Here is a 23895-nt window from a genome sequence, read left to right on the forward strand (position 1 = left end):
TGAGGTGCGTGTTTTCCTGTATGTATGTGAATAATCGTGCATGTACTTCTACACAGGAAGCACATACACATTAATGTTGATGATGATATCTATGTGTGAGTCCTGTAGACTCGCTGCTCAGATCTGATAGGTACGACAGGCCACAAGATTCTCATTATTTTCATGTATGTGCACCTTAAAGAGCCAATGCAATGCAATGTAAATGAGATTTTAATGGAAAAGTAACAGCGAGGGCTCACATGACCACTTCCTGTGCACAGACACATACTTGCACATGACGATTTCGTCTCCATACTCTAACTTTCATCTCCTAAAGGTGGAACAAGAAAAAAAAATTATGTAAATTATGTATAAAATATTGACACCCATCTTGGCTCTCGATGTAGGGGGACCCATAGATGAAATATTACATAACACTTTGTACATCAGAGCTGACTATTCTAGGTCATGGAGACCTCGGTGAACCTGATGAAACCCCTTTAAACTTAAAGTACAGCAAAGAGCTCTTTCAGGTTTGAAGATTTCACTGTTTGCTGACGTCACATCATGATTTTTGAAATCATGTTTCAACGCGCTTTACAGCACTGGTCCCAGCTGCTGGAACAGTTTTTGTGGTGATTGAAGATCACAAGTTATCAGATTCATCTACATTATAAATATCATTGTATTGCATACTTTTAAAGAGATGATAAATCACCACTCCGGGTTCAGAAATATCGCAAAAAAAGCAGCTGTGGTCAGTGCTGTGGATTTAGAAGTACATAGAAAGGACACTAGAACGCACCACTGCATTACAAACACAACAAACAGGCAACTGCCCAAAGGCAAGATGCTCAGTAGTTCCAGGTTCACTGAACGTCAGTTGATTTTGTGCCCACACAATCGTGTTCTCTCCTTCACCAATCCATTTCTATTTTTTTCACCTTTTTTTCTGTTTGGAAAAATTCTCATCTCTGCCCTTCAGTTCTTTTGCACTTCAGACAGCTTCTTTGTCATCTTCAACACAGGACAATTTAGTTCGCCAGCCACTGATTGTTGGCGGATCCCAAAGTTTGGCATCCACGCAAGAATAGTTGTCATAACAACAAAATCTTACATTGGAAGAGTTGTTTTTAATGATCATTGAGCGCAGGAGCTCAATGAAACTATAATCATATTCTTTGAAAGTTATGTGTCCAAATATAAATCAGTTTGGCGGTCTTAAATTTTCTTCCCCTGGACATTTTACGGCTTCACAAAAACAAAACATTGTTTGAATCAGTGTTGTGGTATGCCGAGTGCATTATACTCAACATGAACAGAGACTGAGCTGAGCAGAATTAGAGGCTAAAGCCTAATTACAAAAAATAACATGGATATTTTTGATTCTTTAATTTATTCAAAAGAGGGAAACTGCTGGGATGCAGTGACTGACTAATTTACAGCTGAGCAATCGTCATATCAGTGTGTTTTCATGAAACAACTATGTAATGAATTACAACAACACGTATTTGACTTTGCTGCATTGTAATTTTATGTTTTTTTGTTCAGTATCCAAAGTCAAGCCATATATATGCATGCCTGTCTCTCTCCCTCTCTCTCTCTCTCTCGCTGTTGAGATAGGTAGGCATGAATATTTCCCTGTGATGCTGCCTCTGAATGAATGTATGTCAATATAATCAGGTTCCTTAATGCAGTCTTATAGTAATCGATGATGTGATCAGGTGACATCTTGTGATCGCTAAATACCTAGATATATACATTTTCAATGCAGCTCTGGTTCAGAAAACATGCTTCATTTACTGAAAAATCAACACAGTCACCGTCGCAGTGTCTTATTATTCAGTGTCAGATCTGCTCAGTGATTTGTCTCTGGTTGACATCATAACTGCGATCTGTCTCTGCTGTTCTGATGAAACAGAAATGTGTCAAATGTAACAGTGTAATGGTCTAGGAAATAATGTGTTAACTCTTTGTGGATTTACATTTTAATTGAAATGTGCTATATAGGCAAGGTCATCATCTGTGTATGTTCAGGAAATTTCTTTTAATTAGTTAAATGTGTCTAGTACACCACGAGCACTCAATGTTCACTTGAAATGAAACAGTTAGGAAGCATGCTTCTATGCAGCCCCTCTTTGTCTTCACATTTCATAAAGGGCATATTAATCATAATATTATCACTTGAAATGTTGCTTTGAAACAGCTGGTCGCACTGAGGTTTAGGAGCCCACTGCCACTTAATGAGCAGCTTGTTATGAGCTTATGCAACGATGAGAAAGCTGGTAAGAGGTAGTCTAAATGCAAATATTCCTTCCTTCTCAGTCTTTTTTTTTTATATGCACAACAACAAAATGGATTTTACACATAAAGATATTGATCACTTATAAACAAAGACATGGTGCTGTGCTCATTACCTGCCAGAACTTGCGACCATTAAACATTAAAGTACTACTCAGTGACTGTTGGGCTGAAAAGTAGCTCTGGAAATTTTGCAGCTTTGTTCTTCTGTAATATTGTCATTACAAGAGATTCTGGCCATATTTCTAACAAGTTTACTTTCGAAGGTTTTACAATTTGCAGAACAAATTACACCCTCTTTACAGAGACCGTAGCAGCCACCCCCTAAACCAGGCCCATCCCCAAATCTTTCCATAGAAAATACCAGGAATTGAACCACAAAAATTGGTGAAGACAAGGAACGGGAAGAGAACACTCAGACACACAAGGAGCAAATCTCAAGACATAATTCACAAAGGGGACAAGAAACAAGATTAAGATGAAAGAGATAATTACAGAGAATCTAATACAAGAACAACAGCATAATAACCTGTTATAGAGGGATGGACTGACACAAAGTCAGGGTGAAGGACGGGTAGAGTGGAAGAAAGACGCGAGAGCAGGAAGTTGACTGGAGCTCTCTGCAGAGGATCAAGCTGCAAACATTTTTATCGAGAGTGAGACAGTGTTTGATGCTCAAAAGATATCTGTTGGAATATTTCTTTCAGAAGACCAACTGTGCAATTATTTCAGTTACATTTCTTCATATTTTTGTGATTAAATTTTTATTAATTGAAACTGCACTTCAATGAGAAATCAGAAATCTGCTGTAAATATAAAGGGAATGATAGTAGTAGTAACCGCTGTCTCGTAGCTAATTATCATTTTAACCCACTAAGACACAAGTCTCCCTTGAAAACCTCAGCACTATTCGGGGGGGGGCCCTGACGGTTTTCTGCAAAAATTGTTCCGAAAACACTGAAACTTTTATTTTTCAGCCTCTGTTGTTGATAGAAACATTTGGGAAAACTTGTAAAATGAACAGAGCAAATCAGATCCACCTCTCATTCCTCTTTAGTTCTGCCTTCCCCAAATATGTTTCCCTCCGTTTAAAAAAAGAACAATCCAGGTCAGCGTTGATCAAACTACACATTCAAAGCTTCAGAGCAGCACTTTACAAACCAATGGGTGGTAACGGTGGGCTGCCCCTTGGTCTAAACCTGTGCCTTGACTACCTACTCAGCGACTTAGCAGGTTGAAGTTGAATCTTCACTTCACTTCACTCTAGCTGTTAGCTATTGCTAAAACTGCAATTTTAAAAGTGAAATGCATTTCACATAATTGCCCTTCTTGTCCAAATTTCAGTGAATGGATTTCATTGGTCACAAAAAACCTCAGTGTCATATACTGCACATGTACGTCTCGTGTGATTTTAAAGCGTTAACATCAAATACAAATGTGAAAAATGAGCATCAATGGGGAAAAAACTCTTTTATTATTATTTTTTACCTCATTATATTGATATGGTTTTATTCTGCCTTGTAAGGTAACCTTGAGAGCCTTGAAAGTCTGTGTAAATAAAATATATAATTATGATAATTCTTGAACACAAAAATACAAACAAACTGTGTTTCTTGTATTTGAAAGTCTGATGATATCATGTAACATACAGCATAGCATAGTCGATCTCATATATAGTATATTTCAGTGATAGTACAAATTGGATTTGAGATCAGCGAGCAGCCCTTCCAGCTCATGACTGATTGAGATGGTGACTTGGGACAGGAAGGCCGATTGAAGGGCTAATGAGCTGTAGATGCAGCCCTGCGGGGATCAGAGGAGATGCACTGCTCCTCCTGCCCTCCTCCACCATACCCTACCTTGGAGCAGTATAGAAGCGTCCTCACACAAGAGCCCCTGATTTCCCAAAGCCCAACCCTCAGTCATTCCTCTCAGCGCCGACACACTTACTCTTTTATTCGCTTATACAATTAAAGTTTGCTCTCTGTTTGGCGTAATCGCTCAATTTTCTCCTCATCTCCGGCCTTCCGCTCTTCTGTACCCTGTCATCCTCTTTATCACAGTAACTTTTCCTTTACAAGTCATAAATGCTGGAGTAGTCATTAAACCAAAATATTTTCAAAAGGGTTTTTGCTCTGTTGCCAACTGTAGGTCAAAGTATCAGGCAAAAGTGTCTTGACTCCCTTTGGTTCTTTCATTGCTTCATATCCTTCATCTGCTCAACTAAAGACGTTTCCATCAGCTTCCGCTTCAAATCAGCAAATGTCAGCATGTTAATGTGTTCATCTACCAAGGTGAAAATATTATCATTAAATTATACATTCACTGGGTCTGAAATCACTTCTAATACGCTACATAATTCTGAATAATTGTGAGTTTCTGAACTACATGAATAGTTGAAACTTTATTTTAATTTTCTATATGATAGATGTTGGTACAAATGATGATGTCTGGACCATGAGTGAAATGCAGTGGAACTCAGTGTACTTGCTCACCAGCAATATATATATATATATATATATATTTAGGAGTAGGCTGAAGAGTTTTGACATTAACATGAGCTTTTTATCCAAAGTGACTTCCAAATGAAGGACATCACTGAAGCTATAGGGAAGTGCTGAGGGTAATTCAGCCATTCAGACCTTTAGGGAAAAGGCAGGCAGCAGCAGCAATGAATCTCTGTGGAATGTAAAGCAGACTTGAGAAACTCAATATTGCCGCCAGCTCTGTACATGCTAGACTTGCCACTGGGCCACTCTGCTTTCCCCCATGTTTCTTTCATGTTTCTTTTCCCTGAGAAAAATATCCCTGACTTAATCCTCAACATGTCTGACAAACTGACGTTTTTACAATTACTGCCTCCGGATGTCATAACGGTGATGAATTATTGTTTTAGTTTGACTGGGTGTCTTGTATTCTTTTCTCTGACATGATATGAATTTAGTTGCAGTGGCGGTTGGTGCGAATGTGTCTCTAACTGGCAGATACTAGATGGAATGGATCATTTGGCTGAACTTCATTGAGTAGCTATCTAACCATCACCACAGAGACCTCACTCCCCATCTTCTGTTTTGAGCCTGAGTTCATGCAATTCGTGAAATTTCATGTGCACCATTTTTCTGTCTTTCCCCACAAGTGCAGGTCATAATGAGATATACTGCTTGCTTAGCGCACATTGGTCTTTCTCACTATGACTTTGGACAGCAGCTGTAGTGGATGATAGAGGGAGGAGTGATTCCACACACAGCCTCAGACTCAAGGGTTAACTGGCCATGATCCAAGGTGAAAGGTCACTGAGATCGAACAAAATGTATGACTGTCACCCACTCACATATTCACACACTACTGATGGTGGTTTTAATTTACTTTAAAGCCAAATTTCCACCATACTTAACTATACACTGCGTTGTTCGCGGTACTTTACTGTTAGTGGTCCACTCTTCATGGAAGCCAACGATGGTCTCTGCTCATGTTTTAGAGAGCATAGGAGTAGTCATGTAGTTATGTACAGAGCCCTCAAAGCACAGATGGGCCAAGAGCAAAAAAGAATTGAAGTGACATTTACTGTCTGCTAACTCAAGTAATGTCAGTCAGAAACACATGCCCACAAAACCAATGTAGAGGCTGCTATCCAAGCAGAAATATAAATAAAATGCCAACGATTCTCCTTATATATTTATATATATATATATATACTGTTATATTTTTAGGTTTTACCAAGTTTTTGTCACAAAAATAAGATAAAAAAAAACAAAACAGCAGTGATATATGTGTTTATTCATTTAAATTAATTAAGTTTTTTTTAGCTTGTTTTTGGTCCGGTAACATTCATATTACTAACTAACCAAGAAAAATAACCAAGCTCAATATACTGTCCTACAGTCACAAGTAGAATGCTCTCCTTCTGGTTTCAGTTATGCTTTGTTTTTTTATGGTTTGTTCTTCATCATTTGAGAGCAAAAACCTGGATTTTTCATCACCTGAAGACATTTCATGAATCAAAATGACTACAGGTTCTGTGTTGACCAAATGCTGCCAAAACCTTTCATTTCCTTGGCTTCGTTTTCTCTCCTTATCTCTTCCTTCTTCTGTCTTCCACGCCTGAGGGATCTTGCATCTCTGCAAAGGGTTGGGTGGAAACACTCTCCCTGATGCACCCTCCTGCTACTGTATGCCTGCACTCTGTTTACTTTGGCCCCTCTCTCTGTTTCTGCCAGACTTCATTTTTAGTTAATCGTCTCTGCTTATGTGTGGAGATTCAACCACTTACCTTTTCCAGCAAACAGAGAGAAGCACATAGAAAATATTTAATCTGTAGCTCAGTTGAAATTCCAAAATGAGTGTAGAGTGATCTTGGATTATGTTTTGTTGGGGGAAAAACTAATGTACCTATGTTCACAACAAACTGCAAAGCTCTGGCATAAACTAAAGCAGATTTTGTGTATCATAGCTTGCATTCAAATGTTGCTCATCATTAAGACTTAGGAACAAGTTGTCCTGTTTGCATCCCACCTCCTCTTTGTTCTATGAATGCCAGGCACATTCAGTGCCCTTGGTGTACTTTAAAGAGACAGTAAGTCACGATGCTGCCACGTGGGAACTCATTATTCTCCAGCAGCACCAAGAACCTTTGAATTCTAGTGCCATGGCTTAAGTCACAGTCAGTATGAAGCAGTTCTTGGATACAAATTCCCAATCCATGTATGACTTATGCCATTTTGGAATATTATCCAGGCTTGAAGTGCTGGTGGGGAAAAAGGAATTGCTAATAACCAGCAACGATGAGCCTGAGTTCTCGGGTTGAACTTCAAGCTGAGGAAGCTATGTAGTTTTGAGCATAGCAATTTGATTATACTAATTTACTTTTCATTGAATTTGATAGTTTGTTATATTTAAAGTTACCCTGTTAAAACATGCAAAAACAATTAGACTTCTCTGATATTTTCCCAAATGTTTCCAGGATTTCTCAAACCAGAGTTGCATGGCTCAGTTGCGTCATATCCCCTTTTGTGGTTGCTTGCCAATAGGAGAAAATCTGATACTTGCACTTTTTTAAGTAAGACATTGTTTTCTTTCGTCTTCGTTTTTTTCCCCACACCTTGGTCAGTGTCAGCACATGTCATGACGTCAATCTGGCTTATGTTGCAGTTTTGAGTGAGAGAAACCAAGCTGAAGAAGTTTCATACTGTGTCGGCCTTGTCTTGTTTTCACAATTGGGACTTTTTAACAAACTGTTCAACTGTTCAAGTTTTCAGCATGAGGCCTTGAAGGTCAAGCCAGTTAGCATATGAAAGAAAACATTGAGAAGCTCAGACGGCGCTCTCAGAAACAACTGTGTCCGGTCTTTGTGTAGACAATACAGAGGCTTGATAATAGCAGATGATCTTGAATGATCTTGAAACACATGTGAGCCTTTTATAATATTAGGCTAATATTTCGGTTAACAGACCAGTAGAATGCCTACATGTCCTCCATGAGATATGAATAAATGTGCAATTTATGTTATTACTGGTAAACAAAGAAAATAAATAAAGGCTAACTGCTCAGAGTTAAGGTGGCACCACAGACTGGTGATTGCTTTGTGCAATAAGCATCCTCAGTAACATCTGGAGCTCCATCATGCTCTCTTTTCTGACACCTTAGCCTGTGATCTCCAAAATCTCCCCAAATGTTTTAGTGATCTTCAATTGGAATGATAGATTAACTAAACGTGCAACTGATGCTTCACCGTTTCAAAGAGTATTTGCTCTTGATGTTATTTTTATTAGTAGGCCCAGCACATGTTCTGCACCCACCCCACCCAGCAGGAGAGTGTGTCACACCAGGTGGCCAGGCATTTTCTTCCAAATGAATGCTAATGTGCTTCATGTCCACTGGATGTTTAAAGTTTTTCCTTAAGTCCTTCTTTATTTAATGTTCCTTTCAGCTGATGTGGAACTGATGCTTGCATGTACACCAACGCACACACCTGCTCTCCTCTCTGCAAGCTCAGAGCCACGCTACGCATCTGTCGAGGCTCTGAATGCCGACCTGCTGTGACTTACAGCTGGCTCGACCTGTCAGAGTGAACCACGCACAGTAAACAATAACCCTGGTGCCATACGCTTCAGAAATATGACTGTGCTCCTGCTGCCTGCCCTCTCCCCCTTTGACTGTAACTCAGCCAAAATACACTTATCAAAGTACTGAGTGGTTGTAATCTTTGAAGCTTTCGTTTTTCATTTGAGTGGTTTATCTGTTGATTGTCTCCCTCATAGGTCATGAAACTTGTACTGTAGAGGCCAAGTGTTTTTATAGCTTAGTGTAGTTTGAGTGCTTTTTTCCTTCCAACACTTATCTTTTTTTTCCTTTCTGTGTTTTTTTGCAGGTTTTGCATGCAGAAGAGTGCCAAGTTGGTGCCAGGGGTGACATTAGACCTCATTGAGAAGTAAGTGGGACACTACAGCCATCCCTGGGGGTAAAAAAAAAAAAAAAAAAAAAAAAAAATCCGCTCCGTCACAGTTCTCTCTGTCTTTCTGTCTCTCGCTCGCTCAGGAGGCTGCAGTGTGGAGAGATCATTATCCTGTTTTCTTCACGTCTGTCGTGCTGTCTGTCTGCTCCTTATTGTCAGCTCTCTGTAGGTTGTTTTCCATCCTGCAGGTATAATTGTCTGCCTTTGTTTCCCCTCACAGCCAAATTGGCAGTAGCTTGGCAGATTTAAAACTCCACATTTCTTCAATAAACCTCAAAGTGTTGAGCGACTAAGTGCAGAACATCTCTTGCTCTTAGGCACGCACTCTCAGATTGATATTAGAGCTCAGTACGGATGTCATAGCCACAGTTTTTGTAGTTTCACTGAACAATCAACAGTAGCTTTTGTGTGTTCTTCCCTCCTTATATATGGGGGAGAGTAAAATGACACTCATAACGTATTTTGTTGAGAAGACTCGGGTTTAGAAGTTGTAAGTAACTCTAAAGCAAACTCTTTAATCTCAGTAGAAAAAAACATCTTGTTGAAAAGCACCTTGAGTTGTTGAGCTTACCAACTCTGCACATCTGTGTGTGTATCTTCCACTAGACACTAATGAGGTTTTGGCAGGTTTGTACGGAGACAAAATTGTCTTATCAATGTTCTGTGTGTTGTGGAGCGTTTCATGTGTGCGTGCATTTGTGGTTTTCTTTGTGCCCTGGTTAGCAGCAGCTGTCGCAATAGGGCGCATTTTTTTTTCTTCTGCTGCCCAAATGTAATGTTTTCATTTGCTTCACTTTGGAGGGAATTCTTCTAATCCTCAGTTCAGTTGTTTAAACAAACAAAATTGTCTTTTCTTTGAATGTATTTTTTTTATTTAACTCAGCTGCACAAAGACACCAGGGGCCTGTACTAAAAAAACAGCATTCTGACTCAGCGAGGTAACTTCAGGTTAAGTCCTGGATTACTAGTTACCGGGAAACATAATTTCAGTAATTGACTGAATGGCTAACCTTCTCTAGAACAGTTCATGTTGGAGATAAAGATCTATGGGCATAAACGCCCCGCTCACTGCTCGAGGTGCTCAAGACCAGCAAAACCAGCCGAGTTTCTGTCTGAGAGCGATAGATTCACACCACCAGGATTGCAGCTGGAAGTATGAGGCAAAAAAATTGTCACACATTGAAAAAGTAAAGCGTGCACATCCCTCAGATTTAAGAGTGCTGGACCAGCAGATAAGAAGCATAACAAAGTGAAACAGATCGATAAAGCTCAGTAAATGGATCTGACAGTGTGCAAGTGTGCAGAGACACAACAATGATCGACATCAAAGCAACTCATTAAATTGATGGTTAGGGACACAGACGTAATTATTGTCAGATACATACAGAACCCGCACAATGCCAGCTTTTACCTTAAATACTAGATTTCATGACTTGCACATTTACACTGTCTGCATTTTTTTTTTTGCCAGCGATTCTATTGTAATGAAGCAAAACAGTTTCTCCTTTAGCTTTTCTAAATTTATTGTTCAAACTTGTTGACAATTATAGCTTGGTCTTCACCGCTGAAGTAAGCTGCTCCACTACAAGCCCCACCTGCCAGAGACTTGTTCATGTTCACTATTGGTTGTATACTAATAACTCCGCCCCTTTTATGTGTACAAGCTGACAACTAGACAGAACAAACCTGGGTGGATTTACCGGGTTGATAACCAGCGTTGTAGGGCTATCAGGATTGGGGGATGCAAGGTTAAGTGAAGCTTGAGCACTGGACATTCCCTGGTTTGTTCAGCTTGCTTCATTGTACAGTCCAATGTAGGCAGGGCTTTTATTTTATTTTATTTCATTTTATTTGAAATGCCCCACTACCCCTTTAATTTAATGCTGATGTTTTGTTGGTAACGAAAATGGTCAGGCGAATGTGCTGCACATGCCCACCATTCCCCTGCTTGTGTTTTTCCGTTGTAAAACAACTTAAACTTAACTTGTAATTCCCGTCCCTTTTACTTTGCTGTTTTTTAATTTGCTGGAACAATACTTTAAACAAGTCAACAATTCCAGTATTGATGTCTTAGAAAAGTCTATGGGCCGAAAGGATATAATTCCTCATTTTTACTAGGGAACTTTTAATTTGAAACAGTGTTGAGTTTATTGCGAGTGATTGGAAAAAGTAGAAGAAATTGATATTAATTGGTAAGTGAAGAAGCAATTTTCAGCTGCAGATTGGTGAACATGATATGACTGGTTTTGTATTTCAATTAAATTAGTGCTGCAAAAATGGTTCATACACCACATCAGTCATAGCGCAGGTGAGCTCCCCCTCTTTGTTTTCTCCCTGGCCTCGATCATAGGCAAGCATTCTTGTTCTCATTTTACAATTTAGGTTTGGCTTTTCTTACTTTCTTTTTTTTTTGTCTTAAATTTACCTCTTCACTGTACTCACTGTTCACTTTACTGTACATTTTTTTCAGTCACAGTCAGGTTAATCACTTCCAGATTTTTACTCCAGCTTTTCTAGATGATTAATCTAAATGACCCTTCTCCAAAGACACAAGGTCATACTGGGATGTATGAGGGATGACACGTCTCACATCACACTGTCGTTTCTTCATTTTTCACATGTAATATCTCACAAATTACTGCCAGAAGAAGTGATGCATTCGTCCATGACTTGGTAATTGGCCAAAGGGAACAAAAATGCCTGGATAATTTGTGCTTGATGTCACCTTGTTTCCCATGTGTACACCAGACACCTAAAGTTTTATCCATAATTGAAATTTTTTCTCTCTCTACTTCTGATTTGATTTTTACCATCTAACTTTAACCATTTTTTATCGTTTACTTGCTTGCGGGAAATCTTTAATCTTTTTATTTTTACACATCATTTGCCCTATTCCTTTCCCACCTCTCTCCAGTGGATAAGTATTACGCAGGAAATGCCCTTGTATTGTATTTAAAGCTACTGCTAAGTGATTCTCAAGGCAGGACGGGAAACCTCTAGAGTGATGACAAACATGTTTAAAGAATTGAGCCCTTTCTCCACTCTTCACTCATCCTTCTCAACTGCACCAACTTCACTTGGTGGGTTTGACGGCGCTGAAGCTCTCCTTTTACGCCCCAGTTCTTTTGTGCTCTTCATCTTTTTCACGAAGTGCCTCACTGGAATAAAGACTAGTCTTTTCTGGGTACGGGAAAAGTCATTTTCAACTCGATTGCTGTAATGAGAGTTTGTACTCCCACAAATGTCAGAGACAGTTTGAGTCAGAGGCACTTTCACCTGGACTCATTCTCCCATTAAATTGTGAGAAGCACTGAACAAAAACATCAAAGACTGACAGTTTAACAAAGGTTTCAGAGTCGGTTCGATAGTTCAAAATGAAATTCAGGAATATATTTATCAAAGGCAAACAATCTGTGATGTGAATACAAAACCAGTCTCGTCACAAACCAAACTCAAACAGCTTTTTATTTATCCATGCAGGGCAATTCAGTTTCAAGTCAGCCAGTCATTACAGCAGAAACATAACAACCTCAATCATCAAAACATTGATGTGTGTGATTGTGTGTCGGTGCAACCGGTAACGCACAGTATGAGAACCACAGAAGCAATGAACACACAGGTGCACATGCACGGGCCATTGATAATAATGATAATAATTCTTTCTGGACAGCTCATTTTTTCCAGAGAGAACTCAGGTCTGTTGGTCTGGACACCAATATTCTTAGATCAGATTGACAGTGTTGCTGAGGCTATTCTGTTCCCTCTACGACAATTTGGAAAATCAGCAGATAGAAGAAAATGTTGAAAGACTTTCAATAAAAGAATGATAAAAGTTACATAAAATGTTTTGAGAGACATTAAAAGATTCAGCCTTCACATCAGGTGGATCCTCTTTTGTCCCACTTTAACAATTATCTCTGCATTTTTAACAAACTTCAGTTCGGTGTCAAACAAGGTTCCTAAATACTTGTAAGTCTCCACAATTTCAACATCTTCTCCATGTGATGCTGGCTTCTGGGTTAGAACTATTCTTCCTAAACCCAATGATTAGCTCCTTAGTTCTTGTGCAGGTAATTCATCACGTGACTTTCGTGGTGAACGACACACTGGCAGGGTTTGAATGAGATCAGTTTTAAAGCAACACATGCTAAAGAAACATTTTCAACATACTGTGTGCTTGAATTCTGTAACAGCCTCTCAGTATGTGCAGCCACAACTAACTCACACAAAAACAGTTTGACTTTTCCTTCACAGAAGAAAATCCCCTCAGGGTGTACCCGCCGTACGCAGGCTGTTTGTTGAGCTATTTTTTAGAAGGTTCTGTGCACTTTGTGTTGTATGTCTTCTTCAGACGTATACACACCAGCATTGTATACTGATGGCGAGTCAGAAAGGTTAAGAGAAAGAGCGCTCTCTGCAGAAAAATGCTGACCTTTTCGGTACTAGCATATAGGCTCTGCTGAAATTGGATATGAGATGTTGTCAGTTCCAAACAATATTGAAAAACAGTGGTAATACCTCAAATTCATGAGACACGACCTTGAATTGATGTGCAAGCATGGCTATATTAAGTACTAAGTATAAGTATATGTAAAGTAAAGTTAAGTATATGTAAAGTGCCTTGATGTAACTTTGTTATGATTTGGCGCTATACAAATAAATCTGATTTGATTTGATTTGATTTACTCCACATGGAATGAAAACACAGAAGGATTAACCAAACAAAATGATAAAACAAATAAAATTTATCAAAATGTAAATATTAGTTGGTAAACCAAAGATAACATTAAAGGCACACAGAAGCTTCCTTTATTTCATCTCAGTCTTGATGTGTCAGTAGTCCCCACTATGATCAGATGTGGTTGGCGGGATCTTTGACCCTTAAGTTGCTGTGTGGTTGACTCAGCTGATGCCTCTTAGAGTTAAATAATGTCTAATCTTAGTACTCGAAAAAGAAACTTGGCTCGAAACTCATTTGCCATTTCAGCTGTGTGCTTGTTGAAAGCTGAAAATGCTTCATTTCAACACAAAATATTACAGAAACAGCAGTTTTTGTCAAGAGAATGTTATTATTATAATTGCTAATTTCAGGTGGCATTAAAACAGCAGCAGTCCATGTATTTGTCACAATGAGGCGTTAACACTCAACACTGCAGTTCGCTTCACCTCTTAATAATCACATTTTTTTGATTCCCTGGTCCACAAACTGCTAAGACTAAGACAAAGACTAATCTAAATCATATTTGTACTCAGTCACACCAAAATGTTTCATGTGTAGCCTTGAACCCACTTAAATGTGTTAAGTCAGCTTCCGTCTTCATAAAACTTTTGCAGAGACTATCCAGCGTCCATCTTTACTTGTTACATCTCATTTGTTGCCTTTGCCGGCACATTGCTGCATACCTCGTCAGTGTAATGATCATCTGCTGATCTGTGGAAAAGTATGACGCATGGACAGGAGTGTGTATTATTATATTCCCTTTTCACATATTGTGTGTACAAGATAAAAAAAAAAAAAATAAAAAAAAAAAAATGGAAACCTCCTCAGAAAGTTAAAACTCCATCGGGAACCTTTAATTTGACCTTGACAGCTAGCGTGTCACTGTTGAACATGGTGTATCATTTAGCAGCCGGTGGGGATGTGAACAGGGACTGAATATAGGACTTCAAATTCATGAGAGGAGCAAAAACTTTATAATAGTCATTATATATACAGCTTCCTCTCCTCCTTGTAAGTAAAAATAAAATATTGTGCAGCTTGTAAGAATTAACACAATAAGTTTGAATGCCACTTAATATACTGCAGAAGGATTTCTGTTTAACCAAACTATAGCTAGCACAGTAACTGTCAACAGACTTTTTTTGGTATCCTAGCAACAACATCACCAAAATCACACCAGGTTGCCTTTCTTTAGAGGCTTCGACAGAGAGAGACGTGGAGCTGCTTGATATAATTGAGGCTTTAAAAAGAGTTTTGAATGTGTGGTGTCAAAGCCATTTTTTCCCCTTTGTCATCGTTTTGCCGTGTCCTGATTACAAAATGTGGGCATGAGTACGAGCGAACAACTAATGGGCATTACACTCACTGACCACTCATTGGGCCCTATTCACTCTCTGAAAGGTCACGCACTGTTGGAAACCACGTGTCCAACACTCATCGTTCTTGAAGTTTTATAAACATTTGCAGTAAAATGGATTCAGTTAATGTCAGCGTTGAGTAGTTGATTTGTTTATTAGTTTGATCAATCCTCTTTCTCTGCTCCATCTGTGCACCCTTCTGTCTCTGCTTCCCACATACATCCAACACACATTCTGGCCAAATCCAATCACAATAGCCTTTTAGATAAGAGAGTCACGACGCTGAGCGCATTTGGGTTTTACCTGCTTATAATACATTCGATCTCGTTGTAGCCACACTATCACTGTTTCCATCACGTTGTATCACACGCACTGTCCGGCTGTCTCCCACATACACACACACACCGACATTCATTCCTTTTATCTTACATCGAGCTGACAAAAAAGTCAGTGGCTGATCTCTATTCATAGCACCCCTCTGAGCTTTTTACAGCCCGCCCCCTTGTTATGCAGTGCCCAAACCTCCCTGGTGTGTGACACTGAGACCCGACTGTGCTCCGCTTGCCAGGGGGCACTGAAGGAATCCTATCCCTGCTATGCTACCACATTTATACGCCAGAGGACAGGTTTTCTCAATCCCTTAAGGAAAAACTTTATCTCCTGGCTCCACATTGACGTCAGAGAGATATTCAGGTACATGGCAGCAACTCTCAAAGTGGATTCAGCTCTTTGCTCTTTTTTCAGAGGCCTTGGTAACTTTAGATCCAGCTGAGGATAAGGTCCTGGACAGAAGGTATTGTTATACTGATGAACCATAACGTTATGACCACTTGTCCAGTGCTGCGCAGGTCACTTTCATTGCCTCCAAAACAGCCCTGATCTTTTGAGGCCCATAGTTGTGAGGTAGGGCCTCCATGGGCTGGACTTGTTTAATGCTAGATTAGACTGACATCTTGGGAATTTTATAGACAAGTCACCCGCTTGAGCTGGTTGTTGTTCCTTAAACTGTTTCTGAAGCATTGTTGCAGTGAGGTAGGGAGCATTAGCCTGCTAAAAGACGCCATTGTATTTGGGGAATATTGCCTCCATGACGTGCTGGACTTAGTCTGCAATAATGTAAAGGTGGATGAATGCCAAATTAACATCTCCATGAATTGCAGAACCCGAGACCTTGGTGTACGTAGGTCTTGGCCATTGCAAGCCAGGAACATCCCAATGGTGCAATGCTGGAGATCCTCTGATGTCACAGTTTGGTGATCTACATCGCAGCAGTTTTTCCTGCTTACAACTCATTAACTTTGTGGACAAAATGTTCACTTGCTCTCTGATATAACCTACCCACTGACAGCTACCATGGAAACCAGACAATTATTGTTCCTCCACTTGTCAGTGGTCATAATGTTGTGTCTGATTGTTCCATATTTCTGCCCAATAAATATCACGGCACCATACATGACAGAAATAATTAACCACTGAAATCAAGACCAACATCCTATCAGTGGAAACGGTGGAGCCGGGAGTTCAGTGTACTCAGAGGCAGTTTTTAGATTTAATACTACACAACGGGTCACATGTAGCTCACATATGGAAACTTTTTTAGGGCAGATATATCCTGCAGTGTAATTAAGTTTTTATATATATATACACACACACACACACACACACACACACACACACACACACAAACGTTTGGAGCGGCACGGCAGTATAGTGGTTAGCGCTGTTGTTGTTAAGAAGGTCGTGGGTGCGGTTCCTGGCCTGGGGCCTTTCTGTGCACTTTGCTTGTTCTCTCTGTGCCTAAGTGGTAGATGAATGAATGAATGAATGATGAAGGAAAGAAAAATGTGAACTTGCCAGGAGCTGAAGAAGGTTCTCTGTTGTCTTTATAAACATTGTAAACATATCTGGGGGCCTGATGTCAGACATGACAGACAGCTGCATCATTTCATTGACTTCAGTGATGTATTGCAACACAGTGCAACATGCTGAGGGTTCCTATGTGAAATATGTCATAGAGGTTCATCTTGCTTTACTATCATTTTTACTGTTTTGCCAAGTTCCTCCCACAAAAATGTCAGATTATTTTTCTCTTCTGTTCTGCTGTCCTTCACTTTGAGCGGGTCTGTAAAGGACACTAAACGTGGATCTGACCATTGACCATTCATAAGTAATAGCAATCAAATATACATCTATAGACAAGCACTTCTCAAATAAGTACAACAAGATGCTTATAACAGACTGAACGATGTCTAATGCACAAGATGTTTACTATGAAGCTAACTAACAAAGCACAGCACAACATTCAGCACAAACAAAAAAATTGCAGGTATTTTTAACAAAAGAATTTTCCACCCTTTTGAACGGTCCAGCTATCCATCCAGTACCACATTGTCTTTTTTCTCCTAATCTATTGAACTGGGTCCCGAGAAAGGATATGAAGTGCTGAGTGTTCATCCTTTCTGCTGAGTTGCCAAAGACCTTTGGCAAGCGCTCAGAGGGCTCAGATGCTGACTGGCCCTCGTGATTATACAGTGAGCTTGTACCTGCCAGGAGCTTCACAGCTTCTGTTATTTGTCACTTACAGGTAAAAATGGGAGGAATTAGGTCAGGAAGAGTTCAAACACTGTGTAGTTAGAAGTAATTTACTGGGGGGGTGCTGAAGAAATTCACAGAGCTGCAAAGTTTCTGATGTGATTTAGAATTGGACAATTTGCATATATATTATTAATTTGTGCGAGCATGACGTTTTCTATTATTGTTACCTTAGCACTTGGTCTATTTTAAACTGCTGTGGGTCGACGACATACTTTGTCTTCAAACTGTAAAATTGAAAAAAACAAAACAAAAAAAACTGTTCTGGTAGTCACAGTATATTGTCCAGAGTTTTTATTTGAGTTCTCTGAGTTCCTATCAGTATTAATACTTACAGAAAAAATCAATTACATCTGGGAATAAATTCAGCTATAGCAGATTATCTGAAAATGCTGTGGCCAAATTTAAGGAGAATATTCCGACATCATTTGCTAAACTGCCAATTCTTAAGTCAATAGAGGACTTCTCCCCTATACTGATTGATGACCTTGCCACACAGTGAGGCCATAGTGCTATTCTGAGCCACAGAATCAAATCTTGATTTTTGTGCTCCTCTGAAAAAGAAAGTAATGAAACGAGAGGAGGCTGGCACCTTGATATAGCGCTCAAATTCCCTGCCTTTAAAGCAAACGTCATGTAAATTGGAAAGGAAATGGCGATCCAGTAATGCAGATGAATTCTTCTCAGCCTGGAACGAAAGCTTAAAAATAATAAAAATTCTCCTTGCAGTGCCAGAAGCTCCTACTGTTCAGCGTTATTGAAAGAAAACAAGAACAATCGCAGGGATCTCTTCAGTACTGTAGCCAGGCTTTTCAATTCAACAGCTTTTACCAACAATTGGCAGTAATCCACTATCAAGTGCAGCAGCCTCTCAATGAACAGTAACACCTGCTCTGGATTTGGAGTCTATTTCACCTTTAAATCTCTCAGAGCTAGTTTCTATAGTCTTTTAGACCTGATACCTACCAGACAATTTGAAGAGGTTTTTCCACTAATGAACATTCTTAATCAATGTGAGTTCATCTCTTGGTTATGTACCAGAGCCTTTCAGAATGCTGTTATTAATCCTCTCCTCGAAAGACCTAATCTTGATTCAGATGTTTCGGTTACTTATAGAACGACATCTAACCTCCCTTTCATTTCCAAAGTTCTTGAAAAAGCAGTTGCAAGCTGAATGCGTTAGAATGGCTTGTTCGAAAAGTTTAAGTCAGGTTTTAGAGTAGATCATACGCTGTAGCACAGAAACAGCACTGGTTAAAGTTACCAATGACATTCTGATGGCTTCAGGCAACGGAGTGACCTCCATACAAGTACTGTTAGATCTTACTACTTCAGATCATATTTATCAGACAGATATCATTTCATTCATTTTGAGAATGGCTCTTCATCACACACCTTCGTTAATCACATTCCATAGTGTTCTGTCCTTGGACCAAACCTTTTCACCCGATATATGCATCCCTTTGGCAATATAATCTGAAAGCACAGCATCACTTTTCACTGTTAAGCAGATGATGCTCAGTTACATGTATACTTGTCATGAAACTAGTCAGCTAGTCACACTTCAGGCATGTCTTACAGGCATCAAGACCTGGATGGTACTTTACTTCTGAACTCTGACAAAACTGAAGTCATTGTACTCGGCCCTAAGCACCTTACAGAAGCATTATCTGATCGTCTAACCACGCTGGATGTTCACCTATGCAATATTGCAAAGATCACAAACATCCTGTCTCAAGAGGATGCAGAAAAACTAGTCCATGCATTTGTTACCTACAGAGTAGAGGACTGTAATTCATTACTATCAGGATGTCCCAACAGTTCTCTGAAAAGCCTTCAGTTGATTCAGAACGCTGCTGCATGAATATTAACAGGAAGTAGAGATCAAATTTTTCCTGTGCTAGCTTATCTTCATTGGCTCCCAATAAAATTCAGAATAGAATTTCAAATCCTTCTCTTAACCTACAAAGCTCTTAATGAACAAGCTCCATCATATCTAGGAGAGCTCATAGTTCCTTATTGTCCCTGGAGGTCACCTGGGGTTCTCAGAGTCTCCAAGAGGCAGACCTTTCAGCTATCAGGCTCGTCTTCGATGGACCTAACTCCCAGTATCTGTCACAACTTTCAATATCAGACTTAAAACCTTCCTTTATGAGAAAGCCTAGAGTAAAAAATTTAGGGTTTAATTACTCATTTTCTTCTAGTTGTGCTGCTTTAGGCCCAGACTGCTGGGGGTTGCACTGAGCACCTCTCTCTCTCTATCCGCCGCTCCCTCTCTTCCTCTCTCTCGTTTTCTCTCCATCCCTATTTCCTTGCTATCTTTTGAAAACAAAAGGTCACATTCTTGAAATAACAGGATAATAATCATGTTTGCAAAAAATGAATATTGTGATCTAAAGATAACAGCCGCAGTATCATTATGTCCTCGTGGAAACAGGGTAGGATACGCTACATTCTCACTGGGTACTAATCAGCGGTTGCTGTTTTGGGTGTCTTAAATTGGGTTACATACTCTGCTGTATGTAGGTATCTGGTTTTAAAGGAGACCGCAGTTTATATTGTGTTTACTGTGCTGTGGTGTTAATTAAGGCTGTAAACATAGTGACTGTGCTCATCACTGCCAGTTCAGGCAGGTAGGCATACCTAAATTTGGAGGCATGTTGGTTTAGGCATTTTAGTGTGTTGTCTTTCTGTTGTGTTATTTTATGTGGTGTTCACATGGTGTGTAGGCAAAGGTCTATATTTGCCAGGAGTGTTTGAGAATATAGGATCATCTTGTTGGAGAGATGACAAAAGATTTCTAAATTTCTCCAGCAGTTTGTGTTAAAAGCTAGAGTGAGTTGTCTGTGCCAATAAGGAGATACAGTAGTAGGCTGTAATATTTTAATTTGTGACAGTGCGTTCTTTAATTTATCCTTCTTTTTCCCCACCTTTTCCTCATATTTAAGCAAAGTCCCCTCTTTCACTTTACTCTGACACAGATAACTCACGACTTCACATAAACTGTAATATCTGTCCCGGTAAGTGTTTGCCCTCAACCTCCCGTGTTCCCCTCACAGCTTTATATAGTGTTCATTAAAAGGCAGACGGTTAGGTTTAAAGATAATTTTCTTGGTTTTGCTACAGTGATTACTGTCATATCATCTTGGGCTCTATCTGGAAGAGATTTCCCTGCTCTCATTTCCATGGTGCTCCCACTCTCCTGTCACAGAATAACTATAATTTAGTTTTTAACTGTCTATATCTGTCTGACTGTAAGCGGAGAAATTTCTGTGAAATTAAATCCATTGCGTACAAATTTCCACACCAAGTACAATTTCTACAGTTTGGGTGGTTGGTCAAGGTAGATCTCACTTTATCTCACTTTACTTTTACTTTGATTCTAGGAATACAATGGTAAATATGTTAGTCTTCATATTTCACAAGCACTTTGGTGGCAATAATAACACATGTTAGCATCAACAGTATTAAATACTAAAGTTAAATTCAAGAGCTATGTGGATTTTTTTAAATAACTAAATGGATTATTTCTCAAATATAAAATTTCTCATGGCTTTAGTGGAAGCTTCATGTATATGTGAAAAGGCAGCAGTCACTGCTTACATGCCTGACTCCAGGTCAAGTACTCCTGTACAGTATGTTGAGACAGCCCAGCTGAAATAGTTCCCTTGAAATGCCTTTGTTTGTAAATGTTAGCTGTGACATATAATCGCAGCTAACATTCTTTCTCTGCTGGTGCCTTATATTCCTGTGTCGCAGTTGGGTTTTTGATCATCTCTCTGAGTAAGAACCTAATTGCTTGTAAATGTACTTTTTTTCAGATGTGTTGTCATAATGTTTCTGAGCATTTGCCACTGTTACACACAATGTACTTTGTGACTGACAAAGGGCCATCTGTGTTGTGTATGATGCAGGATCCCTGGCAGACTCAATGACAGACGCACCCCCCTCGGGGAGCTCAACTGGATCTTTACAGCCATCACAGACACGATCGCCTGGAATGTGCTGCCTAGAGGTGAGACTTCTCAATTTACTGGTTGCTAAACCCGTCTCCCACACAGCCACTTTCTAATCATTGCAAAGCAGCTGTAGCCTGCTTCTACAGTGTAAGGAGATACAGTACATTTATCAGCTCTGTTGCTTTTGCATTAAGTTCAAATGACATTGGTAGTAAAATGTGTAACATGTTGTCTAAAGATAATACTAAATACTCAATGACTTTAATTTTACAACTCACTCACTCTTTCTATCAAAAGTCACCTTTGTAAGAATGGAAAGCTTGAGCATGATGTGCAAAGAGGCCCCAGTTACAATAAACCACAATTTTGAAAGAATCTAATAATAATTATAATATTATATATTATATAATCATAACATAATTTGTAGCTTTTAAAACAGAAAAGTATGCAGGTAAGAGCACCTATCTCACTGGTGCTGTGGTAAGGCATGAGACACATTAAAGTCAGGAAAATGTTCTTCATAACATGTCCAGGCAATGATAAAAAATGAAATTGCCCCTGTGTTTCATCTTAATGGGAGTCCAAATTAGGACACCTAATAAAAACGGCGCACTAGTGATACATCAGCAAAAAATAAACCTTCCACAGTATCCCTATTGGTTGAAAATAGTGAAGGGGTTGATATAAAATTCCAGAGGCACAGTAAGCACTGGTTGCCTTCTCAAATTGAGATGAATTGTGTTGCAAGTGTCTCGCTTTGTTATTGGGGACATAATTTTAACCAGAATTTAGCAGCCAGTGACTCTGGGTATATGTACAAACTGAATCTAACACATGCATGCTCATGTGCACCGGCTACCACTCACCATTTCCTCCAGACTAAAAAAAAAAATGTGTAAAAAATACACATACACGCTTCTTTTTTTGACATGAATTCACGTTTTGCCTGCAGCACACATGCCTTCTTTCGCTGCACCCATCCCATCCCTTGCATGCAATACACAGAGGCACACTCAGACAAACTTCTACCCAGCTAGAATGTGACAATGCTGATGGCTGCCAAAGCCTTTAAACCCCCTGGGCTGTGCTGTTAATGAAGCAGTCCATACCAGAGAGAATCCTCGTAATGAAGGCGCTGCACACCTAATCCAAATCTCTCACACACAACATTCACTCGCTTCAGCATTTAAACTGCTCAACACCAACAGCAGGCATTGGATTGGACGCACACACATGCACATGTGGACATGCACGCGCACACACACACGTTCCTCAGCGGAAACAGGGGAATCGCATAAACCAGAGAGATTGCAGTGGGATTGGCCTCGCCCCATTAAAGTGAATTAGTGAAAACATTAATGAGCTGATGAAAATGTGACTACGACACATTGCTTTAATCTGCCTCACACTGTCTTGTGTATTTTGCAAGCGTACACACAAACCACTCTGTTTTCCTCCAAAGTAGCTGCTTCGCTCTAATTAAACTTCTTTCTTGAGCCCCTTGATATCCATTCATTCGCTCAGCATCCCCATTTTCATCTCATGTAATCCTCTCTCCGTTTTAATGCTGTCCTCCCAGCGCTCCTCTTCTGGCTCTGACGTGACAAATAATGTCTCTTTCTTCTCCATTTGTTTTCAGATTTGTTCCAGAAGTTGTTTCGCCAGGACCTGCTAGTCGCCAGCTTGTTCCGCAATTTCCTATTGGCAGAAAGGATAATGAGGTCATACAACTGCACGCCTGTCAGCAGTCCCCGTCTACCCCCCACATACATGCACGCCATGTGGTAAGATATGCAAACAGAGCAAACATGGCTTGTCTTCACGCGCGCACACACACACACACATACCCACGTTCTTGGCTTTGTACAGCAGGAGGTGTGAGAAAGTGGGACAGTTAAAGAAAGAGCAGACTTCCTAACAGATACATTTGCTCATCATTAAAAGGGACGCTGCTCTCTGCTCTTATGGTATGGTGTGTACATTTAATGGTTTGAAGTGGTTACTCGAGAGGCGCTATCATCCTATTAAATTAAACTATTTTCCCACTCTGGAAAATAGCTACTAGAAATCTACTTAGTGTTTTTGAACTTTTCATTTATCTCTTTAAAAAAAAGGCGTTGCTTTTAGCATAGTGAGATATTTCCAGCCACGCTACACATTTTATCTGTGTGCATTTAGGACAGATCTTTGTTTAAGGTGTGTTTAAACGTAGCTCAGCTGAAAGACGGGCAGCAGGAGTTTAATTCATGAAAAGTCGTCTCAACCTGCTATAAAGTTCTGACAGGCAAGCATATTCTGTCAGATGTTCACACTTTATCTGAAGGCCTTTACAATGGTAGACAAAACAACAAACTGTGGTTTAACCTGTTGCAGCTAATTACTGACCAACAACAGCTGCACGCAGATTACCAGTAGTCCTTTCCTCACAGGTCGATGGCCTCACACACACACACACACACACACACACACACACACACACACACGCAGACATACACACAGATTCCTGGCTCTCAACAAAACTGGTGAGTCTAAAAA

The 23895-nt window shown here is 39.7% G+C and overlaps 1 protein-coding gene across 6 annotated transcripts in view; it reads left to right on the top strand.

The window, feature by feature from the left end:
- The window catches only part of rptor (regulatory associated protein of MTOR, complex 1), a 157931-nt gene that overhangs the window by 68445 nt on the left and 65591 nt on the right, over nucleotides 1–23895 (top strand). For all 6 annotated transcript variants that reach the window (XM_029498876.1, XM_029498908.1, XM_029498899.1 and 3 more), the window contains exons 8-10: nucleotides 8648–8707; nucleotides 21316–21416; nucleotides 23000–23144. In XM_029498876.1, the coding sequence (XP_029354736.1) occupies nucleotides 8648–8707; nucleotides 21316–21416; nucleotides 23000–23144 (306 nt within the window). The remainder of the gene's footprint in view (nucleotides 1–8647; nucleotides 8708–21315; nucleotides 21417–22999; nucleotides 23145–23895) is intronic.

This window comes from Echeneis naucrates, chromosome 1 (assembly GCF_900963305.1).
Source record: "Echeneis naucrates chromosome 1, fEcheNa1.1, whole genome shotgun sequence".
NCBI lineage: Eukaryota > Metazoa > Chordata > Actinopteri > Carangiformes > Echeneidae > Echeneis > Echeneis naucrates.